This window comes from Anopheles ziemanni, chromosome 2 (assembly GCF_943734765.1).
Source record: "Anopheles ziemanni chromosome 2, idAnoZiCoDA_A2_x.2, whole genome shotgun sequence".
Taxonomy (NCBI): Eukaryota; Metazoa; Arthropoda; class Insecta; order Diptera; family Culicidae; genus Anopheles; species Anopheles ziemanni.
Window position 1 is genome coordinate 87,083,839 of NC_080705.1, and position 20,647 is coordinate 87,104,485.

The 20,647-nt window shown below is 45.9% G+C and overlaps 1 protein-coding gene across 1 annotated transcript; it reads left to right on the plus strand.

Annotated features, from left to right (window-relative positions):
• Positions 1-9,120: 9,120 nt before the first annotated feature.
• On the plus strand, positions 9,121-20,220 carry LOC131294640 (thiamine transporter 1-like). Its single transcript, XM_058322684.1, has 6 exons — positions 9,121-9,329; positions 14,024-14,111; positions 14,790-15,003; positions 17,146-17,331; positions 17,381-17,888; positions 19,947-20,220. Exons 1-6 carry the CDS (start codon positions 9,121-9,123, stop codon positions 20,218-20,220), a joined length of 1,479 nt encoding a protein of 492 aa, XP_058178667.1.
• The last annotated feature ends 427 nt before the right edge of the window (positions 20,221-20,647 follow it).

Genomic DNA, 20,647 nt, shown 5'->3' on the forward strand with positions numbered 1-20,647 from the left:
AAATTCATCGCCAGGGGTTTTTGTTTTATTTTTACTTCTGCTGACGCTGAAGGTTCCCCCCTGCTTGTGTGTATGTTTGTCCGTAATTACATGCCCCCGATCGATGGGTGGGAATTACCGGTTGACAAAACCATTACCGGTCGGCGTAGATATTTCACGCTCGATCGCCCACAGCCGTACCAAAGGTACAAACACACCTAAATGCACACGAGTTGACATTGAAGAAACCACTTTTTCCACTTACGTTGACGGTTTGTTTGACTTGTGCTTTCTTTCTCGCGTCGCGTTGAAAATGTCGTTCTCAGCTCCCTAGACCGGGTTTGCTTTCTTCCAGTGCACCGGCGACGATGGTGACGGTCGTGGCGGTGGTGGTGGAGGTGATGATGACGAAGATGTTGAACACACATACGCGGCCCCACGCACGCACGTACGAAACGCCGGCTCACGCACCGCGTACGCACACCTGCCCCTGCTACAAGAAGCACCCCCCACCGACGGATAGCACGCCGTGATCGTGAAGAAACCGTGCACAGTGGATAGAAAGGTACGCTTGGGCATGGACGACCGTGAGACGAGGGAAATTTGCATTCCACTGGCGGGCGGGTGGACGACTTTTCGCTATTTTTTTTTTTGCCCTTCGACACTATCTTCTCTTATTCCTCCTCTTCTACTTAACGGTCAACCCTTTTGCAGGGTGCGCTACGTAACGCCGCAAACTTGTTTCGTTAAGCTTGCTTCTTTTTCTTCGGCGCTAGTAGTGCTTCCTTCTACTTTTTTTTTATTTTTTCATTTTTTTTTATTTAAATTTCGCCCAGCCAAACAAAAACCACACACGCACACAACCTCCGCAGCGGGGGGGTAAAAACTCGCAACGAAAGGCACAAAATAAACAAACAGTGATCGAAACGGCGCACTACTTCTCTTCCTTCTAAATATATTTTTTTTAACGCGAACGCATCCAAAACTGGGCGATTTTGCAAATCACACACACACGCACCCTGCGGCTCGGCGGTGCACTAAGATGCACTCGGACAGTGCATGCGGCCCGGCGCGACAGGAGCAGCACGACACCACTGACGTTTGGATAAATCGGCGGTTTAGTAGCGGAACTCGCAAAATAACACGTTTGCCGCGACGGCTAGGGAGGGGTTCTATGGGGAACGGTGAAAGGGGCAGGGGAAGGGATGCGGTTGGTAAGATTCCACCGGAGACGGCGACGCGAAAACAATCGCAAAACAACGGGCGTCCGATCGCTCGGTATCGCTTGTCACTGACGCAGCACTGACAGTTCCCCGTTACACTAAGCGAACCGCAGCTGCAGCGATGGCATCATCGGGGACGCGCGCTTTGTTCGCATACGATAAACATCTGGACGCGATCTGGAGCGGTGCGATCCGGCATTGCAGCGGATGTGGATACTGATCTGGGGGAGCTAACAAACAAAACACTGACCTCTGCTGACTCTAGTGACGCTGCGGTGACGATCGTGCCGATCGTATCGAGCGGGAAGCGACAGTATGTGAGTGTTTGAGCGGAACGGCGGGGTTTAAAAAGGAGTGCAAGAATTAAACGATGGTCGGGCAAGGAAAGTGGGGGAAGCTGGTAAAGGTACTAGAAAGGGAAAGTAGGAACCCGACGAGGGTTAGGAGCTAGATGGGCCTGCTGTTACCGTCCAGTTCGAGCTTGCAGTGCATTCTATTGTGCACGTACGCACCGATAAACACACGTACACATGCACGCACGCACGCACGCACGCACGCTCGCCTTACGCCAACAACAACAACAACAACAACTACGACACACACACAGTCTGCTCTGGCAGCCGGTCCGACACTGGCGAGCTTCTGGTCGCAACTGGGAGCCTCCATCCGATATACGGCCGGTCGAGGCCTCGCGCGCGACGCAGGACTTCGGCCGGTCGGAGCCCACCGTGCACAGTGTGCGAAACGCGGCCACACGACGGCGGGTTCAAGCGATCGCCCTCACACACGGCGGTTCTGCACCTTGCGCGATATATAAAATCGCGCTCACTGAAAGAAAGTGAGAGCCGAGCGGAGCGATTCGAAAACACGAACGCCGACATTTTCGAACATTCCCCAAAAGGGGAAGAATGATAAAATTCTCTCACAATATCTCTCTCGATGGCTTGTCGTCGTCTCCGAGGTATCTTAAATTTCCCACCACTTTTCTCACGGCTCATCCAGTATGCAGCTCACCTGCGGTTGGGGTGAATGTCACAGGACACCAAATCCATTCTGCTTTTGGCTCCAACTTTGTAGTTTTCCCTTCTACGAATATTTTCCTTCTGCCCGATGTGGCTCACGCAGTGAGAAGTATTCAAAAATATCCTCACCAAGCTGGATGCTGGCTTGGCGAGCAACGTTTGTGATAACTCACTGTTCGAAGTCAATTTCCCCAACGCGAACTCCGAGAGCGAAAATATATCTTCGAGCGAAACTCGAACTGAGAAACACCGGGCGCCCTCATTTCCGAACCCGACCGGGGGGATTTTTCTTCCGTACACTCCACAGCACGACGTGATTTTCCACTCCACCCGTTGGTCGATCGCGTTTTTGTGCGCGTGTTTTCCCTTTTCGGGTGCATCTTTGCCAACGGTTTCCCTACACCGTATGTGATTCTCATTCCACGTGCGTTTCTTCTTCACGTGTTGCATTAGTCTTGTTTTTTCTCCCATTGTATCTCGCTTGTTTTCTTTCCAAATGCGTTCCCTATTCCCTTTCGGCCGACACGTTCCATCGCTCAGCTGTACTCTTTTCCGTTGTTTGCTTTCCTTTTTGCGCTCTTTATGGTAACCGGCGGTTCGTTTCTCCTCTGGAGCTATTTTTAAAACCATCGCCATGTGCTCGGGCTCTCCCGCACCATTCCGGATTGCACCAGATCCAACGTCCACCGATCCCCCGCTTCCCTCCGAGACGGCGAATGTTTTGCCAAGTGACGTCATTCGCTGCTCACGGGGGCGAGTTACAAACGTACGGAACGAACCGTTCAAACCACCTGAACCGTGAATAGCAAAGTTGTACACGATCTTACTGCATCCATGTAGGCGTGTTTATAGCGGGGGGTTGGTGTGTTTAGGGTTAGAACGTTTTAAATATTTACTTCCAAAGATAGCCCGTCTTTTCGGACGAATTTTCTCAACATAAAGTTCTCCGAAACGGTTTTGCGGCACATGCTGGTTGCTTTCAGGTTGAAAACAAAATAGTCCACCACATGGATGGTACGCCTTTGGGTGCCATCGCCTCCCGGGGGGGTGAGCACGAGGTGTACATCGATTTTGGCCCCGAAAGGTCACGTGAATGTAAAATCAACCCGTTTTACAGTCCCGGCCGTTACGTTGGAGTTACGCTTTGTTCTTTAAGGCAGCACCTTTTTCAACTGCAGGTCGCCATGGGAAGTTCATGGTTCAAACGGTCACGTCGAGCCTGGGAGTCAAGCTCCCGAGCAGCCGGCGTACGCGGAATGCAAACCGTACATGCACCGCAAGGAGGGGGCACAAAAATATACACTGGCCTGTTAAAAATGCTAAATTTGGAATGATATTTCTGTCACACGCATATTTTGTATACCGACATTCGTCGGTTGTTCTCGCACTTCGTAGCTGCAGTTGATGACTAGTGTTGGCCGTTGGTGAAGTGGGAAGTTTACGATCGAATGAGTTGTTTATAGGAGACATTTTTAAACAATCTTAATTCTCTATTTTATTCGTTAAATACGATGCATTTCTCTAGGCTCCCCCTGCATTAAAGCAAAACCAAAACTGTTGGTCGTCTTAAAAAAATAATCATAAGACCAACTAAAATGAGTTGATCTTAATGTTGAGCATATTTTATCAAATCAAACAACGGATTTTGAGCAAAGTATGTGTCAACGATATTAAATCGGGTGGTCCATTATTCTTGAGCAAATATAATTTACAAAATCTCATTAGCAATCGTTAATTTTTCTCCCAGTCTGACGCAATCCAAAACTTTCGCGATTTCTTTCGGCGTAATTTGAAGTACACAAAACAAACTACTTTGGCTTGTTAAAATTCAATTGCATTTATCTTGCGTTACTTGGGTATTGGCGAGTCAGGTTTTCAACGCAGAAAACCACCCACCTCGCTCTTTTTTTGTTATCGCTCAACGAGCGAACATTACACGCTCATTACCATTATGTTGATAATTAGCATCATGCGTTTGAAGTGTCTGCCCACACGGCCAGCACGAGTGGCCGAGTGTGAAGCAAAGTTTGCTCGGTGTCGCGATGATCGTGCTTAAGACAACACACGGCGTACGAGGGGTGATCCATTTTTGTGGGCAAAACCCGAACCTTTCCCATACGCCGGAATGGCGTTGACGTTCGCTAATGTTTGTCCAATGTGAAGAGTAAATATTTTGCAAGAAATGATGATACCTTTTTAAAAGGCACCCTCCTCCCACGCTACTTACCTCTTGATTTCGTCGGAAATTTTCTTCCGCACCTCCTCGTTCTCGGTGTAGTGGATTTCGGTCGAGTCGAACCGGACAAAGTCTACCCGAGACTTCTTCGGGACGACGACGGGGGTAGCGGAGGCGCTTGGTGTGCCTACCTCAAGGCAGTCCCCACCTGCGTTGACCCCAACCGAGGATGCACTGTTGATAGCGTCGGTGGTTCCGCTGGCCGGAACGTTGTTAAGCTTGGGAGGACATTTCCGGCTCGCCCGCTCCCGAGCGGAACGCCGGCGCGTATCCGACCCGGTGGCCACGGACAGGGAGACGGCCGATACCGGCGAGGATGGCATGGTGTGGCCCGGAGAGTGCAGTGTTCGGCCGGGTGAGGAGGCGGCCGGTAGAGGCGACGAGGGCATGGACAGGATGCGCAAGGAAACGCTCTTTCCGCTGCCGCCGTTGAAGTGGCGCGGCGGTTGGCCACCGTCCGGTTCGGGCGAAGGTGGTCCCCCGAGGGCTTCATCTTCGTACAGGTCCTCCATCGTCGAGCTCCTCATTTGATCCTTGCCCCCGGACGGGGTTTACCCCGTCGACTGTATGACCTCAAAGCTGTCAAAACTATGTCGTTCGTTGGTTGCAAAATTGCACCTTAATTGTACCCTTCGGGTTTTGGCCGACGCAAAGACCCGGGACCAGTGCACGCACAGTCGCAGTCACAGCTCAGAAGGACACCGTACCGAACACGGAGTTGCAACTCGCTATCACTTGTTTCGAAGTATATTTACCCGCGACGGAAACATGTTACCACAAGCATGAAGCTTAAACGTATCATAGTGGAGTGTCGAGCGATATCAGTTCTAAGACACCTGAACATCTGCGTGCTTGTCCGAACCTTTTAAAGTTCTTATCTCTGTAACGAAAAAGAAAACAAAAGTAAATTAGTGAATGCAAATAATCTTGCTAAACAAAATACGATTCAAACAAGAGCTCCCTGAATTTGCCATCTTTTTGTATTGTTAGCCATCAATGAGAAATGCTTCAAACTTATTAAAGTACAGTCGTTTTTATTAAGCCAGAATTAGTGTGTAGTGAAATAACAATTTAGTGTGTAGTGAATTATCTTGGTATCATCTTCGAAACATTAATTATTATTGATCAGCACTTGAAACTTTTTATGTAGCCACTTTCTGATCAAAACGACCAAGTTAGCTGTTGCTCAATATTTTGGATACTCTGTATTTGTATAAAATATGAATATGAATCTTATCCAACCCCAATTTATTACAAGGTTTCAAGGATTATTCTTACGTGGATGTGGTCATAAAGAAAATGAAGCAAAATTGTTTATTAGTTTAAACTTAACAACTGTATCTGATAATGATTAGATTAACGATGTTTTATACATTCCTTGCTGAAGACTTGATCTTCGGTTGTTTAAAAAAAGGAAATAATCTAAAACAATACTCTTACATAAGACTCCACAAGCAGCAAGGTCACAGCCATATTCTAAACAAATGCGGGTGCGGCGATAAGAGTAATTATCCTATTCTTCTGTCTAATTCTTGCCACCCGATCAAGGGTAGCTCTTAAACGGTTTTGTCATTTAAATAGTAATTTATGACCAACGATCATGCTCGGCGCGGGTCGCCTTAGAGCTAGTTAAACATTTAAATATTCATAATCCCGCAGCGAAACGAGCTCAGTCGGTTCCGCCCGCTCGTTATCGTCTCGGGGGTGGGGTGGTGGGCCAGCTGAGATAATAGAAAAAACCAATACAATAATTAGGACTAGAAGTGCGAGACGTATAAAAACAACCTCTCGGCAAAGGCGACTAAACTCGCCCGGCATCAATTTGCATGCAATCGAGTTAACCGATGTCGTAAATTGAAATCAATTGAAAAGCCTCCGCTTCTTTGCGCCCCCAGCTGTCATCTAATGTCGTTGCGCCAATCATCAGGTTTCGCCGTCGTCGTCAGGCCTGGGGACTGGTCCACGCAGCCGATGTTAAAGTCGTCACCTATCCATCAAACATGCCGGTTGGTTTTCGCTCCAGAAAGGCGAGGGACGCTAATAAATTCATAATGCGGGCAAAACATCGTTCCGCTGGTCTCCTCGGCGACGCGATCGGCAACGCGAATCGCCGATCACCAATTTATCAAACCACATCCGTCCCCGTGCCCCCGTCCCGTTCTTATCTGGTTCTTCGCCCCCTCCCCCCGTCAACTCCATCATCACTGTTGGCCTTTCTCCAAGACGCTGGTGGGTCGGTGAATTCTGGCGGATCAAACTGGCTGGAACCCGTTTCACTCGCCCGTCGTCTTTTTGCGTACCGATCGCACCGTCGTGCTGCATGTGGCGAAAGGTTTTGCATCGTTTTGTCTGTTAACTTTTTAATTCCTTCCTCCTGCTCCGACCACCGGCCAGCCACCTGCCTCCCAGCGCGATAAATTAAGTCTCACGCTTGTTTGGTGTCCGCAGGGCCAAGACATGCTATTCGTGTGAGCCAAGGCGGGTGATTAATTAAAATTCATAAATCGAAAATTGGCACCGTTTCGTGGGTCCTGCACGCCGTCCGCCTTCGGTTCATTAAATCGTCCGAGCACATGATCTTTCGCATACGAACTCCGGGTTGATGGACGCCCACCGATTAAAGCTTCTTGGCGAGTCATTAGTCGACTTAGGCCGTAAATGCGCAACCAACCAACCTGATCAGCGGATACACACAGGTTTAAGAAGGAAGAAACAACATAAACATACACACTGCGCTTAATCGGCCCCATGCTGAGACTCGTCTGTCCCCAAGCTTAGCCGGAGCGGGAATTGAGATGGACCGGATTATTGGAAGATGGATAACAATTCGCACGAGTCGCAAAATATGCTTGCAAAACGCACAGCAATAAAATGTCGTAGCTTTATTACCAATTGGGTAATGACCTTTTAATTGCTTTAAAGTTTATGACGCAAATAGTGTTTTTGATGCAATTCACATGATGAAAGAAACATACATTATTGGTATTTGTTTTGATCTGTTTGCGTTGTTCCTTTTGTTTATGATTTTTGTTTTCTGTATTGTTGAATTTATTTAAGCAGTAATCACTATTACGCTATATAAGAGGCTATAATATTTTATAGCTTAAACATGATCATTTTTTTAAACACCTAAAAAAGTCATAGTTTGCCGATAAAGCGTACTTTCACAATTCAAACTCCGAAACAGATGACGGTTACTAAAGCATTGACTTGCGTGCAAGCGGTATGTACCGAAAGCTCTTTCACGCAAGGGAGCTTTCGCGGTTGCATACAACATTTGAAAGAAGCAACGGAACTTTCAACCAGAAAAGAAATTAATGTACCAGACGATATAATTTATCAACAATAATTTAAATGAAAAACTTGTAAATAATTAACGCAAAAAATCCAATTATTAAGATAAAAATAAAATATGTTGATTTTACTTGTTTAGTCATTGTTTTTGTTTCTGACTGAATTGTATCACCAATTCTTATGAAAAGTTCAAATTTGACTATTGTGATACAACAGCCGAACGATATATCGACCACACGGTCCATGACACACCCCCAACAATGCGCCCATCTTTTTTTCATTAAACCTTTACCAGTGTATCGAACTGTTGCAATCATTAAGGCAAGCTTATCATGCATAAAAAAGGATTCAATCAGAGCAGTTTTTAAATCAAAATTAAATCCAGATAAGCTTGATAAGATTAAATTGCAAATTACTTTAATCATTGTGTAATCAATACTCAGCTGTCAAATCTTTTCCTGTCGCCAAACATAGCATTAAAAAAAAAAAGCAAAATGAGCTTCGTCACGGAATATGTTGCAAATTTAATTGTTTGAAACAATAGAAGATTTATAGAAGTATATCTCCGTTATCTTTTATCTTCTGCCATCAATTAATCATCAGCGTAGGTAAAACACCAAGAAAAATCTGGCTGGAGACCGTGCCACTTACCGGCGAACATCAGTCGTTGCGAACAGACAGGCGAACGACACGTTTCTCTAGCTAAAGAAAACAGCGTATAAAGTAATCACGGTAATGGTGGGAAGGTAAGCGCGCTTCACATGATATCACCACCTTGAGCTACAATTAGCTCGTGAAGCAATTGGGTTTCCCATCGCGGCCAGGGTTTTGGGGGGAACGGTTTCGCTCAGCTGGAATTAAATACCCCCGTCAAATATTATTTAAACGTTTTGCCCCCCTCCTCGTTCCTCCTGGGGTATCACACGGTAGACATTAGTCTAGCGCCTACATGGCGGATTCTTCTTGCAATCGTTCATTAGATAGATAAGAAAAATGATGGTAGATTAGATGCAACGCTTGACAACCCAGGTCAGTCGAAAATCAACTGGCATCGGGGAAGGAACAGAACCTTCCAAAATGGTGCGGCCAATCTGACAATGAAAGAAACGTTTCGCGAGTCGTTTTAACCAACTATCGTCGTTTAAAATATTTCCTGCCACACTAAACTGTTTCTGATAGTGTTTGAGTGCTGCAAACCACATAAAAAGTCGTTCAAGGATAGTGAAACAAACTGCAGCCAATGGCAAGAATTAGGAGTAAAGAGTGGTTAAACCAAGTTTGAAATTTATCACCGGCGTGTTGCACATTCGTTGCACTCCGTTGGTGCACTTCCAGTGAAGACAAACACTAACGCGGGGCCGGCACGATGCAGCAGTGGTTGAGGGTGTCCTTGCTGCTGTGCGTCTTCGGGTTCTTCCGCGAGCTGCGCCCATCGGAGCCGTTCGTGACGGAGTTTCTTTCCGGCGAGTGGCGCGACATCGAGCCGGAGCAGCTGAACCGGGACGTCTACCCGATCGGCACGTACAGTCACCTAGCGCTGCTGGTGTTTATGTTTCTGCTCACGGACATCCTGAGGTAGCACTCTCGACGGGGAGGGGGGTTTTGGGGAAGTCCCTCGGCAGAGGGTGCCCGGGAAAACACGAAATAGCAAAAAAAACATACGACACACCGAATGAAATGTGGTCCCATCTGGGGCGCGAGAAATTATGACCCTCTGCGGAAGTGATTGGGAAAAGTGCTCCAAGCCTCGTTTTACGGCCGTGACCTGGTTTTGCGAAGTCGTTTCTTGTGCATTGTTCGTTTTGTTTCCGAATCAAAAAAAGGACTAGACTAAAAACCCACGAGTGTGTTGGAGATCTTTAAAATCAACCCTTTTGTTACGCCTAGAAGTTCCGCAACCAGAAGTTTTTCACACGTGAAGATTAACCCATTGCCTTGTCGGGTTCAGATGGTATTTTGCAATCTTCGTTGAACTGTTGCACGAGGCTGTGTATAAAATCACATCATTCATTGAAGCTTCCAAAGTTAGCAGAACGAAAGTGAATGCCATAAAGCCACCGCAGGAGAAAACTGAAAAGAAAGGTTTCTTGAAAAACAAAAACGATTCACCAGCAGAAGTTCATTTGGCTTTTGCGACGCTATTATTTTAATTTACGGATAAAATAAAGGAAAGCGCTTTCTAAACTACGAAGTGTTTCAAATAAATTATAGTCGAAGTAAACATTAACATTTGCTGAGAGAAAGAGATAGGGATAGAGTGACAGCTAGAGATTATTTTGTATTGTTGTTTAGTTATCAAATACGTTTACGCATTGTGCGCCAACAATTGTCAGTTGACCATCACTAGGAGTGGTTTTGAAAAACAATATCTGAGTGTCAATTAGGATTATGGTAGTTTTTCAAAGTTCAAAGTTTAAAATCAAACAGCTACAATATTTCATGTTGTATTGGAGACCAGTCAATTCTGTTGATTTGAAGTGAGCATTTACTATGTCTCTAAAAACTTTGACTTGCGAATTGCAATAGCTTGAAGTATACTCCAGCGAATCTGGTACCAAAACTGGCAAGAAAAACAACGAGAAAGAGTTCCTGACTTTGAAATAATTATTTCCAGTTGGATTTAAAACAAAATACGTTTGGATTACACATGAAAACAATTTTGCCAACTTGTTTATTGCCCAAACACGGATGCAACTTTCCATCCATGCAAATTGCAGTTCCCCCTCCCCTTGCTCCAGATGCGATCGAAATGTATCCAAACCATCAAACGGATGCGCGTCAGAAGTTTAAATAGTTAAATTTCCCCCCTATTCCACCCCACACACACACACACAAACACACATACATTCACAATAATTTGTGAGTGAAAACGGCACAGCCACCACCAATGCAAGACGTTTTTCCTGCTATGATCCGAGTAGAGCGGTGCCAAACAATTCCCTACCACACCTACCCTTGCCTGGCGTTCGACGTTATAGTTGCGAGCAGTTTTCAAAACAGCACTTAAACTGCCAAATTAAACTGACAACTTTTCACCCACGGCGTACCCTTGTGCAATCCGATGCCGGCTACCCGGACGGTGACCGTCATAAACCAGAAGCGGAGAAAGTGGAGCGAGCGAAATCTTAACATCCTACACCCCCCCGGTACGGAAAATTCCTAAAGAAAGTCGAGGAAAAATCAAAACATAAGACAGAAAAAGGGGGAAAACATTCTCCGGTTGATGGAGGAAAAACTCAAGTTCTTCGCTAAAAACGAAAGGGCGGATGAAAACCATTCCGTCAGCGACGGTACACACTTCAAGTCATAAACTCTTTAAATAATTCCTGCGAACCTCAACGTAAACAAAGTTCGGGTTGCAAGGATCCTAAGAAAACAGTTCGGGTGAAATAAATTGTGAAAAAAAGACGCCCGAGCGAACGAGATTTGGCGTAAATCGTTTTCAACACTTATCTCTGCCAAAGTCATCGCGTCGCTCGGTGAAATTTCCCGTTCGTGTCCGATTCCATCTTTGTGAGGCATGGTGGCATCAACAAGCCAGTCCTTCCCATGGTAGGGTTTTTCGGTTGTTAAGGAAATAATAGTGCAGAAGAATTCCTCCCCGGCCCTTCAGGACCTCCCCAAACCAGGCACCACCGAAGAGTCTATAGCTCTTCAGAAGCTAGTATAAATTGATTTTCCCTCCGAGTGACAGGAGTATCGTTTATTTCTGTCCAATCCACTCGTCCGGCGCGTCCACAGCGAGGAAAAGTGCAATGCAAACACGCGCCGAATAAGAAATTCCGTTCAAGCGACATCCCAATTTTGTCCGAGCGAAATCAGTTAAGGATGCGCGCCGACGGTTCCCGGCCCCCGTACGAAAACCCCTTGCAGCCTTTGTTGCGAACCTCACGAAGAGTGTATAATGTAGGGGAACTTATTTAGGTTATTTAATTATACACTCAGAACTTTCCGCTCAACTCGCGCTCCAGGCTCGATGGGCTACAGCTTTCGAGAGCACTTACCACCAGACAGTCAGGGGAACAAAAAAAACGGTCGCGGGGTTTCTGGGGACTCCATCCAGAACTTAAGTGGAAACACATTCACTGAGTGCTTTTGATAATGATTAGCTATGATATTTAAGATGAGCGTTCCCCAAACCTTCGCCCGCCCAACGAAGCAGAAGGAAGCGTTTGGTTTTTTTTGGCACCGAATCCTCGATACAACCGCTCATCATCCGAGAGTACGACCTTGCTCTTCCGTGAGAACCGGCTACCGACAACGGCAATTACTGGGTGACAGCTTGAATTAAATGCGAAAGCCCCGACCTCCATCGTTTTGTGACCCGTCAGAACGTCCACGCGCGCGCGTCCTGAATGGGTCTGAAATGGGTCTTGGAAAGAGTAATTCATCGGCTGACAGGTTAGGGGGCATACTATTTGCTCCCCCCCCCCCCCCCCCCCCCCCCCGACACTCTGGAGTGTTACCGGACATTTCTTAAACTTGGAACGGGAAAAGGGACAGCATTTTATCCGAAAGACGTGACCACCCTGAGAAACGCTCTAACATTGCGCCGACCGCCACATCCTTCGTGTGTGCAGGACTTTTTTCCACAAAAACGCATCTCCATTATTTCTGTTGACATTTTCAATGGGTTGATGTGTGTGTGTGTGTTTACCCTTCGAGCGAGGAATTTTAATGTAATTTGAACCATTCAGCAAAAGCAAAACCCCGATTTCGAAACAGCGTGAAAATTGCATTCCGGAACAGTTGATCCGAATATTTCTTTTCACCGTTTGGAGGATCTTTCTCTCCGTTTTTCACACGAAAAATCAAGCGTGACTTCCAAGAGAGAGAGAGGTATCTGTTCAACTAGTTCATAACAAATGTTTCGCAAGAACTAGTAAACTCCAAAGTGTACACAGCAGGATTATTATTCAAAAAACCAACATCCCAACCATGTTTGTCCCTCTAGCCACCGACTGCTGCAAAATGTTTGCAAAATCCCCACTGGCGGTAAATTAAAAATTTATCCACCAGGAATGCTGTAGTCTGCTTAAAATTGGTGCAACAATGCCGCACGTGGAGAGTTAAACTCCCTTAATGTCCTAGGCGATGCATGGTGGCGCATCTAAAATTAATTTCCTTCATTTGGTGGTGTAAAACTTCCGATGGGTTTGGTGTAGCAAAACATATTTAATGTACAGATATTTAATCCAAATTTTTTAACACGAAGAATAAATTCCATAGTAGTTGTTAAGTAGTACGATACGATCTCTTGTGATCTACTAAATTTTTCGTGATCAAAACCCATAATCACGCCTGTTAGCGCTGCCAGAAAAGAATAGAAAATATAATCAAAGAAGGCTTCGTAAACCGACATGGAAAAGGTTAGCAAAGAAATAGGGCAGTTGCAGTCAAGACTTTGTGAGAAGAGGTTGTAGAAATAGTACTTTTTTTAGTTGATGGAGGCTTGATGGAGGTTAGATAGAAAATTGATGAAATCCATGATAGAATTTGGTGAAATATAGATGGAAATTCGAAACCAATGAAAGCATCTACTAAAAACGACTATTCAGTTATTTTCCGAGATAACAACGCCTATGAATCAAATTCAAATAACTTGGCAATACATTCAACCGTATAAAAAGTTAGCCAATGCTTATTTACCTAGGAACATTTAAACGTTATTAATGGTAACACTAATTAGCAGAGAACCTCCCTCAGTTCCTTACGAACCAATTACTTCACGTACTACTCCAGAACCAGCTCAAAACTGGTCACATTTTCTTCGCCTCTGTTTATTCTGCTCCTTCTTTGAGATGCTGCCCGGACCTAGAGAGATAAAGCGCGGCCGAAATAAACTGGCAACCAGTCCATTAACACCCAGTCATGGACAGCTGGCCGACCTTGCCTTGTCGGTGAACAATATTCGCTTCAGCTTTCGCGCCACAATTTATTCTCGTTCCCTACCACTTTCTGCGGCAAAACCGTGTCAGAACTGACTGTGCCGGACCGAAACGGGGCGTCCATTTTATCACATTAACGTTTCATTACCGTTCGCTCGTCGACGCGTTGGTTTTTTTGTTGCACACTGAACCTCCATGACTGAATTCCGGACTTACGGGTCTCGCGTGTACTTTCGCCTCTGCTAACGTACTTTCCGGTTCGCTTTTCCTTTGGATCCATGTTTCCGGGCACTCGACAAACGATGTACTCGATTGTGCGGATGGCTTTGCTGCCTCAAACTAATGACCACGCACGCGGCTGTCGGACCCGGGCCCCATCAGATACAAATCGATAATTATATTTTCCGCCTGCGTCGGTATTGTCATCTGGTCACTGCTGCTATGGACGGAGTCGCTCGCTGCACTGCAGGTTGGTTTCCCAAGCATTTCCACACTGCTTCCTTTTTTTGTGTGTGCTTTCGTTCGTTGCGTGTCTGTCAGCCTTCATCAACCTACTTACCGACCGACATCAGCCGACAGAGTGACATTGATGATGCACTGTTACGGACCCCACAGACCGCCGTTAGCAACCGCTTCATTACCGACCGCCGATAAGTAACGTCGAAGAGACCCCTAGAACCAAGGCTCCACACGGTACGACTCCTCTTCGACTGCACGCAGCGTAAACAAGCGGACATAAATTGTGCCATAAACTGTTTTATCTCCACCATCGCCCTTCGGCGCCATTGAAGAAAGTGAACACTGCTTTCGCACTCCCTCTCCGGCCACCGTTTCTTATCAAAAAGGATATTTGTGCCAGCGTACAAGTCTCTCCCATGGCTTTCACCCAGCGTTCCTTCCTTTGCTTTCCGCGCTCAACGACCGATCCATTGAACGATTCGTTTCGCTACATTAACCCCTTGTAGCGCGTGCACATAAAACCACAGCGTCGGCAACCCCCTCGCCCAACCCAACCCCACCAACCACACTCACGATGAATTGCATCCCCTATCCCCGCGCTTTCTTCGGCTTCTTCTCCTCGCTTTGTCGATTTCATCTGATGCACACGATTTTTCTTTTTCCGTTCTCCGTTCCCCGGTCGCAACAGGTCGTGCAAGTGCTGTACGGTACGTACATGGCCTCGGAAGTCGCGTACTATACGTACATCTACGCCAAGATCAGCCGGGAAAAGTATCAACAGGTGACGGGCAACACCCGGGCCGCCACCCAGCTCGGCCGCTTTCTGTCCGGCGTTATCTCCCAGGTGCTGGTCTCCACCGGTGCGATGAACGTGCGCGACCTGAATTACATTACGTTTGGCGGTAGGTAACAAAAAAAGCGGGCCGTACAGCGGTGTCTATTCCCCAGTGTAACCAAATGAACGCTATGCTGGAATGTGAAGCATACAGAATGCGACACACCAGAAACAAGTACTGTTAGGAATGTTTTTGTCGTCCCCATTAAAATGTGTTAGCGTATGTTTTCTTTTCAATTATCATAACAACACCCATATTGTATCTATTTGCGCCTGCTTACATGAAAATAATTAGAAGCAGAAGCTTCTTGTTGTTACAGACCTTAAATGTTGCAAAAGCTCCACAAAACATGTCGAGAAATTCAAATCAAATATCAAATTGAAACTAGTAGGGTGCCTTTTTCCAATCTGTAAAATCACGAGCCTGGTTCATACAAATTTTGTGTCTGAAAATTACTTAATTTTTAACAAGTTAAGTTTACTACAACTTATGCAAATCAGGTGCATTAGCAACGCTGTAGAACATAGCAAAAATTTCTACGTTTGGAACGAGCTTTTGGAAATGTCGAAGCTACGGATAAATCTATCTGAAAAAACATGTAAGCTACTCAAGCATTTTCATTATCTTCGTTTCATTTCAATATTATTATTTCAATACTTTGATATAAAACAATCAAAACACAATTTCATTAAGCTAATAGTTGTACAAAAGAACATGATAAGCCAGATGTCTGATAAAAATTAAATTATAACTATTGAATAAGCGAGCAAACTGAAAATGCTTAGCGTACAACTCAACTATATGAAACGGTAACAGATATTAAGCCACAAATGGTCTGAATAGTAAACAAAACTGCTATATTCATAGAGGATGTAAATCAAATTTCCCATGCAAGCATATTCGAACCAAACCCTTCGCAATTGAGGCAGCCAGAAAAATATGCACCTTCAACCACCTTCCAATTTTCATTTCTACCTTTTACTCCTACCTTATCCTACTCGCGGTCAAGAATACCTACCAACCACCTCACTGTTACTAGCGCAGCATTCCAAGTGTGATCACATCACAATTACTACAATTCTTTACTTGATTGATCGATTGAACCCCGCGACACCCTTGCAGATCCCCTTTGCTTCAATGTCACGAACCCATGCTCCTCGGTTAGCTAACCGATGGCCCATCAATCAACTCTAAGATGGTCCGACATCCGCCGCTGTCACTTTGATGTCCTCATCAAAGATTAACCTACTGCCGCCTAGGGCGCAGTAGAGGGTCCGGCCAGCAGCGCCGGTTCGCATCCGGTTCCGGTCTGGTGAACGATTGATTTGCCACATATTGGGGGGAGGATGAAAATCAAGACCATCATCCCTTCGGGGCTGTGCAAATGAGCGTTAGGTCACAATGAATCCTTTACGGTCGTTGAACGATTGTTTAATTTTAACTTTTTCAATTCTTTAAGTAAATTATATGTACTTTAATGTCTATGGTTGTGTTATGTTTCAAAAAGGAACCTTGAAAATACCTTTAATTCAAGCTTTCTCCAACGGTTACAAACTACAAGGGAAATGCCGGAAGAGGTTTAAGTGCAAAAATAATTAAAAAGGTCAAGCATTGTTGTTCGTTAAAAAAGGAAAGAGGCAAGCAGCACCATCCGAGGTTGTTCGATTGTAATTCCCACTCATCCTACAAACACGTACCAATCCCCCATCCAATGAACCAGACATTATGATCGGGGTGTATGAAGGAAACCAAGAGCCCTCACGTAGAATGCCAAAAAGGAGCGAGAGCATCAAACAAGGGCGCTCGGAAAAGTGCCTGCAAACACTGGAAAACAAAGCTCCACCTACGGAAGGCAAGGCAACAGGCCTGTCCGACCAACAACGACCACCAAAGGCCTGCCGGTGATGAACGTGATAAAGTGTGTTTCCGGCGCGTGCATCCGAGCAGCAATCCTGCAATCGCTTGTTGCACTCCTGATGCCAGCGCGCTACACTTCGTTTGCCAAGTATTTCATTTCCATTTCATTGTCCACACCACGCGCCCCGGGAATGCACGGTGGGAAAAGTGTTCGGTTCGCATGGGGTTTTCCATTATTCCTCCCTTTTTTGGTCAGTGTTTTGAATCGCTGCTTCTACTGCTGCGCTGAATGCATCCGACGGAATGCGCCCATTTTCACGACTTTCCTTCGGTTTTTCTTTCATTCTGCAGCGCAAACATTTTCCTTGCTGTGGTCATTTGTGTTGCCACCGGTGAGGACGAGTGTTTACTTCTACGCCAGCAGCGATGACGAGCAGAAAGCAGGGCAGCAGCAACATCAGCAGCAGCTGGAAAACCGTCAGTCCGATGGGTCCACGGTTGGAAACGGCGAGTCTGGATCTTCCACACCCGGACCAGGTAACTTCCACAGGGGCGACTCATGCCTTTATGCTCTTGTTGACCGCAGCCAGCGATTTTCCACTTCCAGCCGAAACCTCCCCCGAAGCAACGCGAGAGCAGACGGATGCGGACAAAGGCGGTGACGTGGTCAAACCGGTGGTGGTGAGCTTTTCCGCGAAGCGTGCGGTACGCCTGCTGTGGCACCATCTGATCGCCGCCTACCGCCAGATACCGGTCGTCCAGTGGAGCCTCTGGTGGGCGCTGGCGATGGCCGGTTTCATCCAGGTGCAGGTGTACGTGCAGCTGCTGTGGCACGAGATCGACCAGGACCAGGGCACGCTGTTCAACGGTGGGGCGGAGGCGCTGCTCACGCTGCTCGGAGCGGGCAGCGCGATGGTGGCCGGGTATGTCGCGAACCGCATCTTCGAGCAGTGGGCCCTCTGGATACTGACGGTCTGCTCCGGGCTGCAGGGTGGGCTCGTGCTGTACTCCGGCTTCGCCACCAACATCTGGGTGGCGTACGTGCTTTACATACTGTTTGGCGCGCTGTATCTGTTCATGATCACCATGGCCAGGTAGGTGGGAAAAATGCCGCTCGACAGGTCTTCGATTATACCGGCCCGATTTGGAAAACAAAAAAGGGGGAACCTTTTTCCTGCATCAACCTCTAGGTCAAACGTGCCATGGGTGAACCCATTTCGGGCGTCATAAAACTTACACTTTCCAGCCGTCCCGAAAGCTAAAAAACTACCATTGCCTTCTGGATCGATGCAAAACCACTTGCCTGAAAGGTGAAACGAGAAAAACAACCCAAAGTCCTCTTCCCTAGTTTCAGGAATCTCGCTCTCTTACAAACCATCGGCCAAACTGCTTCCTTTCGCTTGTGAGCGTCAAAACGTAAAAGTTACTCCACCACCGGCCAGCCGGCTGCGATGATTCACGAGCTTTCAGGACGCTTTAATTCACGGCACAAGTCACATGCAAATTGCTTCGCCTTCAGCTTCACCTCCCAAAACAAAAAAATAACCATACGTCCTTAGTCCAAAAGTCAATTCATCGTCGGTTCAAGTGAGGGAAAATGAGAAATATGGAAACAAATGAACAAGTTTCCTACCATGGGCAATGGTTGTCATAAATTAATGCGTTTGCGGTCCCCTGACCCACGAGCATTTCCTCCTCTCGCTCAACTCGAGGCGATTCTAAGTTGGGTGGGAAAAAGGAAAGCAATTCTCGTTCATCACCGAATGCCAACAGGACTGGCATAATTGAAAGCGGTAGTAAGTACGCTTAAGACTCTCGACAGACAAAGAAGAGGCTTAGGAGCGGGTACTAAATGCTGGCCAAAGATTGAAAACACATGGTTTGATTCAACAAAGTGGAAACTTCAATAAGAGTTCCCAGTATTAAGACAAAAGAATTAGATATGGAATTCCTTGGGTACATAGCAAATTACAAAAAAAAGCAATTTTGGGTAAAATTATTCATGTTTCTATTTCAAGTGAATTATTCACTCTTATTATTTAAAAAAGTTTTCAATATTATCACCAGTTTAGCAAAAATAATAAAAATAACTTTGTCTTGTATGTAGTATTTTACCGGTAGCATAAATTGATCTTAAGAGCAATAATAGAGATCAAAAGTGCTACTTTATCTTCTTTTTGTTTGGGAAAATATTTGCAATAAAATATCAAGTATTATTTCTCCCAGATTATTATATTTCAACGATACAAAGTTACTTAAAAAAGTCTTTGCTATTTGGTTACAGTTAAAAAGTTCTAGATTATTTTATACCTCACTGTTATACTTCAAAGGATATTTGTTGGCTGTACAACAATGTCCAATTTATTTTACTCATTATTGAATGAGAACGTTTTAAAACAAACCATTGAAATCCAAAAGAAACTCATTTAAATTGTAAATTAATTGAATTGTTTTGCACCATCATTTCTCCGGAAAACTATTGAATAAAAAACAAGAGCATGAACACTTTTAATCAATAGTGTTGATAATGAGGTATACAGCAGTTTTAATTGTTGGTAATATTCATATTAGCCTTTTTTATCTCTGCTGAACCGAACCAACTTTTTTCATGCGTAAACACCGATTTTTCCGGCTAAGCACACTTAACAAAAGTAAAGTTAGTAAATCAATTATCTACTGACATTTCTATTCAAACGCTGAATTAGAACTTCGTCTGCTTTCCTAGCTTTATCCTTCTCTCCTCTACATATGACAACAAGCAGTCATCGATAAACTTTTGCCTAATGGCATCAATCAATCGTGTACAAATTGGCTCGAGCACGAACACGTACCGCTTCCCTTGTACAAGAAGGGAACTGCTATAACAGCAGTCAAATGATCAACTATCCGTCACCGTCACCAGATCGAACAAATAAACACCAGTAGCTCGAGTCGACTTTCTGTTGGCCAATCGGTAGAACCTCTGGCTCAGAAATCAATTAAAATCGTCCCGGAAACATAAACGACAACCGTCCACCACCCGCGGGTGGGGTGAGCATCGGGGAAAAGTCGTGTCCGTTTCGACGGCTCACATGAACAGCTTGGCATATCGAGTCCGATACACGTTTTCCCCCGGCGTAATCCTTCTCGACATCTCGTTCCGTTTCTCGCAGCGCCATCGTAGCGAAGTACCTGGAGGAGGACAGCTTTGGGTTGATTTTCGGCATCAACACGTTCGTGGCGATCGGCGTGCAGGCACTCCTCACCCTGGCCACGATCTCCGAGCGCGGCCTGATGCTGGATCCCCGGGAGCAGTTCAAAGTGTACGGTGGCTACTTTCTGGTGCTATCGGTAATCTACCTAATTGCCGCCATCGTCACCGGCGTCCGGAGGTTGCTATCAGGGGCGGCGAGTGAGGGTCAAGCGGGAGACATGACGACGGCGTGACCGAGGTCGGGACATAGGTTGGTATTGGGTTTGATTCGACGGAGAAAAAAAAGCAAAAGCCAAAAACACTCGAAACATAACTTCGCCATTTAGTGGAAAAAGGATCCGACTAACCTCACTTTTCTCTCTCTCACACCGGTTCATCTTCCTGCAGCTAGACTATGGCGGAAAGCTCCATCATTTTCGACGGACTGACGTACGTCAACGATGCATGCCGAGTGATCGAGAGCGAGGGAAAGCGACTCAAGGAAAAAGATGAAGAAGATACCTCAAGTGTCCAGCGCAAAAACACAAACTCCAAACGTCGCGACAAAAAACGGCGCCCTACGATGCGGTCTCCGGGCATCCGGCTTTCCGAAACGGGTCAAATTGACGAAAAAGCATTCAAGGGTGCAGAATAGGAGACGGCGAGGAAGAAGAAAAACAA